At 44.2% G+C, this 4,573-nt stretch overlaps 1 protein-coding gene across 1 annotated transcript in view; it reads right to left on the bottom strand.

The window, feature by feature from the left end:
- tenm1 (teneurin transmembrane protein 1) overlaps positions 1–4,573 on the bottom strand; it is a 181,262-nt gene that overhangs the window by 3,521 nt on the left and 173,168 nt on the right. The window contains exons 34-36 of the mRNA XM_020595580.1: positions 3,598–3,809; positions 2,208–2,509; positions 369–1,075 (exon numbers count right to left, since the gene is read on the bottom strand). Coding sequence (XP_020451236.1) covers positions 369–1,075; positions 2,208–2,509; positions 3,598–3,809 — 1,221 coding nt within the window. The remainder of the gene's footprint in view (positions 1–368; positions 1,076–2,207; positions 2,510–3,597; positions 3,810–4,573) is intronic.

Genomic DNA, 4,573 nt, shown 5'->3' with positions numbered 1-4,573 from the left:
CTCGAGGGAACAGTGTGTTCTTGACAGACAGAGGGAACAAAACATAACTGCCCGTCTTAAAAAACAAACTGATCAGAGGCATGGCTGTCGTTTCTGTTGCCTGTACATTTTGTCTGTCATATCTTCCCCCTCTGTCACATAGTTCACCTGTGGTTAACTGTGTATCTCATTCTCGCACATTTATATGGCAGATGTTTCCCATGTAGGTGTGTGTGGGGGAGAGGGGGAGTAGGTGCTGCTGAGTGAGACGTCTGCCTTGATCTGTGTGAATGTGTTGCTGTAATGTGGCAGCTCATACGAGCCGGCAAGTCAGTGATTTACTATTGAGTTAAAGAGTGAATCAGTATGTGTACATGTGAGAAGCTCACCTGTAGTAAACTGTGTCACCTCCTCCACTCGCCCAACTGGACAGTTATTCTTGAAGGCGTACAAGTTGAATGGCTTCGGCTCTTTGCTCATCTCGCCCCATAGTTCGTGATTTGGTGAGGTCCACCGGCCGGCTAGCGTGTCGTAATCCCGCCTGCCCAAATGGACCAGCCGTGTGAAAGAATCGTACAAGCCTCCGTGGAAGCCAATGACAAGCTGGAAGTCCGGGTTGGTGTCCTGGTAGACCTCTCCATAGGGGGTGTACAGGATCTCTTTGACCAGTCGCCCTTTGCTAGAGAAAACCGCCCTTGGACTTCCCACGCTGTCGCAGGCGACGTAGTACTCCTCCCCGCTGCTCAGCTCCATGGCAATAAGATGACCCTGAAGGTCGTAGTACAGCGACGTGATCAGATTGCTACTGTGGTTGTACAAGTGGGTGATCCTGGTGGGCTGTGACAGGTCAGCATAAAAATACTGCAGCTGCTCGCCCTGGCTGCTCTTGGTGGCGACTCGACGACCCAGCCCATCATAGCGGTACCACACAGTGCGCTCAGTCACTCGGTTGAAGACACGGGTCAGTAGGCCGTTAGAGTTGTAGTCGAAGAGGTCATTGGCTCGCTGGCGGAGGAAGCCATCCTCATCCACATTGTACTGTAACTCACCGAGGTGTGTGATGCGGTCTCTCTGGTCATAACGCAACGGAGTCAGCCTGGAAATAAACCAAACAAATATATATATGCTGTTGAAAAATAGCTTTTGAGCGTGCCTCTTTATTGCGTATGTGTTGCACTGTGATACTGTAGGTGGTGAACCAAAGAGCAGGGCTGTACTGAGAGTTCAAGTTCCTTGAACTGTTGACCACAGCCTGAATGAACGAAAAACTAATTACCCTGCATATGTCTCTGAATTTCCAAAATGGTACAATAACAAACTGCCATCATATCAAGCCCAAAGAAGGCAGGCAGCCTACATGGCAGAATACTAGCACGCAAATACAGCTACCAACTGTTTTAGATGCATCTACCTATCCATTGCTAGCAACGTTAGCATTGTAGTCAAGGTGGTGCTTTTTAGTACAGTGCCAGACTCAAACCATTTTTTTAAACAATACTGGTAGCTGCAATTGCATGCCACTATTTCACCAAGTAAACAGATCTGTCTGTCTTTGTCTGGTCTGGATATGAGGGTAATTTGTAACTGTTTAGTCTGGGAAATTTGAAAACATGTATAATAGTTTTTGTCAGTTCAAGCAGTGATCAACAGTGATTGGCTGCACTCACAAGGGTCAGAACAATTGAGGTCAGAGTTCAACAAGTCTGAATTTCCGCTGCATCTCCTGCTCCACATAGTGCACCACATACATGGCAAAACCCAGTTGTGCACAAAAACTATTTTCCAGCTTTATTTTTCAAAGTGTCTAATACTTGGTCATAAACCAAAGTGCTGAACAAATTCAACATCTGAGTTGACGATGGCACCAGAAGAAATGTTAAGGGAGGACAAAAGGGACAAACAGTCCCTCGTGTGTTCCACATTTCATGTCAATCTATTGAACATTTCAAAACCACAAACGCCAACCTCATGATGGTACTAGAAGAAAAGTCCAGGGTTCACTAAGGTCAGCAGAATTCATTATGTGGGGACAATGAATGTCCATAAAGATTTCATGGCAATTCATCCAGTAGTTTTTGAGTAAATTCGGTCTATACAAAGGTTGACCGGCACTGCACTCCCTAAAGCCATGTTGCTGGCATGATTAAAAACAGGATAATAACACATGCACATTTTGACATAGTGATGGCACATTACCAGCTGGAAAAGGTGCAGGTGGTAGGGCTTACCTAGCACTAGTCCCATGGCTGAGCAGATTAATGTTGCCGTTGAGGTCGTAGCTATAGCGCCACTGAGGGCGCTCATTGACTGAGGCGCTTTGCAGCTGGCTGTCTGCGTCATACTCATAAGTGTAGCGGGTCACGTTGCTGTCCACTCCCACCCTGATGTCACAGGTAGTTGTGCGCCCTGCTGAGTCATACTGGATGGTCATCCAGTAGGCAATAGATTTAAGGATCTCGTACTGGACCTCGACCACCTGGCCGTAGGAGTTAAATACCTTGGTGTGTTTCATCAGATGGGTGGTGATAACCTAGTGAATTGCAGACAATGTGCGTTAGCCATGTATGCACCTGAATGTAGACACACAAAACATTTATAGAAAGGAAGAGTATACACTTCAGTAGAAGTGTGCTGGATACATCATGGTACAGCTGAATAGGTTGTAATATCAGCATCTTATGCCAAATTATTATGGCCTATTACAAAAATAAGTCAGTCCTCATCTTCAACTTTCAGTCCAAATGCAGTCAATGCTCGATTCCAAGTTCAAGTCCGAATCATCAGTGCTCAAGTCCAAATCGAGTCATGAGTTCTGAAAATTGGGACTTGACTACTACAACACTGAGTAGATGGTAGTAAATTTTTTTCCTGTGTGCCCTTTGTGTTGAGCAGATAGTGTGAGATGGGTTTCTCACACCACAGAAATAAAAATAGCTGTGGCTAGAAACAAGGTTAGAGATCAGGGTGGCATCATTGATGACACTCAGAAAGACACAAAAAATAGAACTAGAGTAAAGTTTTGATGCCTTAATATTCAGCCTGTTCTCATTCCTAGGGTGTCAAACTGAAGATTTGTCTAGTACCATTTGTTTTGCATATAGATGCTAAAGGGTGCCTTTGGCATCCACACTATATGTGACATACAGGGTTTTCAACAGAGTACAGCGTTACTCTACCTCCCTCTGTATTTGATGCCCAGAGCATCAGGTCTGGTCATACATTTACCATGATGTAGTATATAAAGGGAAAAAGTCCATGGTAGGGGGTGGTTAGGGTGGTCAGGCAAACATTTCCCACACGTAAGTGATGTTTCAGTTTGTCATTGTACAATGTGATTTTTAATCAGTGTATTTTAACTCAAGCCAAGATCTTTTCCTAAACCTAAGCATAAAGACTTTGTGAGTAAACACATAACAAGTAGGTTTTGTGCATACTGCAAAGCCAATTGGTTTTTACTTATGTTTTGTGAAGCACCTTTGGTGTCTCATACTGACACTAGTGGGTGAATGCTGCTCTCTGCTGAAAACCCTGCGCATCTCACAGAGATGCCAAAGGTGCTTGCCAAAGCGCCAATATTTGATGCCCTGGGATGAGAACATATTGGAATATTTGACCTACCTGGTTAAGGTCATAAAATATGACGCTAAACTTTCCAAACTGCTCGACCCGTCCTGATACATCAACATAACGGTACAGATCTATAGGTAGAGGGGTCTCATTGATGACTGCTTGCATGCTAGTCACTCTGAAGTTGTTGTAGCTGTAGTCAAATCTGGCGTTGACTAAACCTTCCTCGCTGAAGCGGAAGATCTGCCGGCTTGTCAAGGGACCTAATGGAGACAAATCAGAGTGGGAGAAATTCAAAATACACATTAGCATTTACATGACTTATACATATACTACACAAGCAGCATGATGTTAGCCATCACTTGAGCCATAAAAGCCTGCCTAATTAATTCAAATCAAGACCTAATTCAACATCATTAACACAGACACATGCACTGCAATCCATTCAATCCTAACTATCCCCACACCTCTATGGCATTTCCAGTGGTGACCTTTAATATGGGGAGATAATGAAATCTAAAGACAATAGTCATGATGGGCCAATGTGCTCCTTAATGTCAGAACATCAACTTTAACAACACTATTCATCACCTCTGCTGCTAGCGACTACGTCGTCCTCCATTTGGAAAAGGCCTGCTAATGAAACACCATTACGGTGCTATTTGAGATGACTCTGATTGCAGTTAAAATGACTAAGTGTATAGCTCCGAGGACTGTGGAGAGTCAGATCAGCATTACATCTTCTATTTTTATTTTCTGTGCAATGTTGACTCTAAAGCTGTGTTAGCGTGAAAATGGCTGAACCACCGAGAGTGAGGTGGAGGGTTTTCTATAGCCTTCTGGAACCTCCAGTCTGTTGGTCTCACTTCTCTATCTGTCACTTCCCCATCTCTGCCTCTCATTTTTATTTTTTGGTCAGTTGTTTCCTCTCAAGGGACAATTATCACTATCTCTCCTTCCTCTAAGGCTGCGCTTGTTCTGCTGAAATGAGATCTGTTAAAAGAAGGTGAGAGTCTATTCACAGTGA

Source organism: Monopterus albus, unplaced genomic scaffold, assembly GCF_001952655.1.
Source record: "Monopterus albus unplaced genomic scaffold, M_albus_1.0 scaffold27.1, whole genome shotgun sequence".
In the NCBI taxonomy this organism is placed as follows: Eukaryota; Metazoa; Chordata; class Actinopteri; order Synbranchiformes; family Synbranchidae; genus Monopterus; species Monopterus albus.
This window is presented reverse-complemented; position numbering and strand designations above follow the sequence as displayed.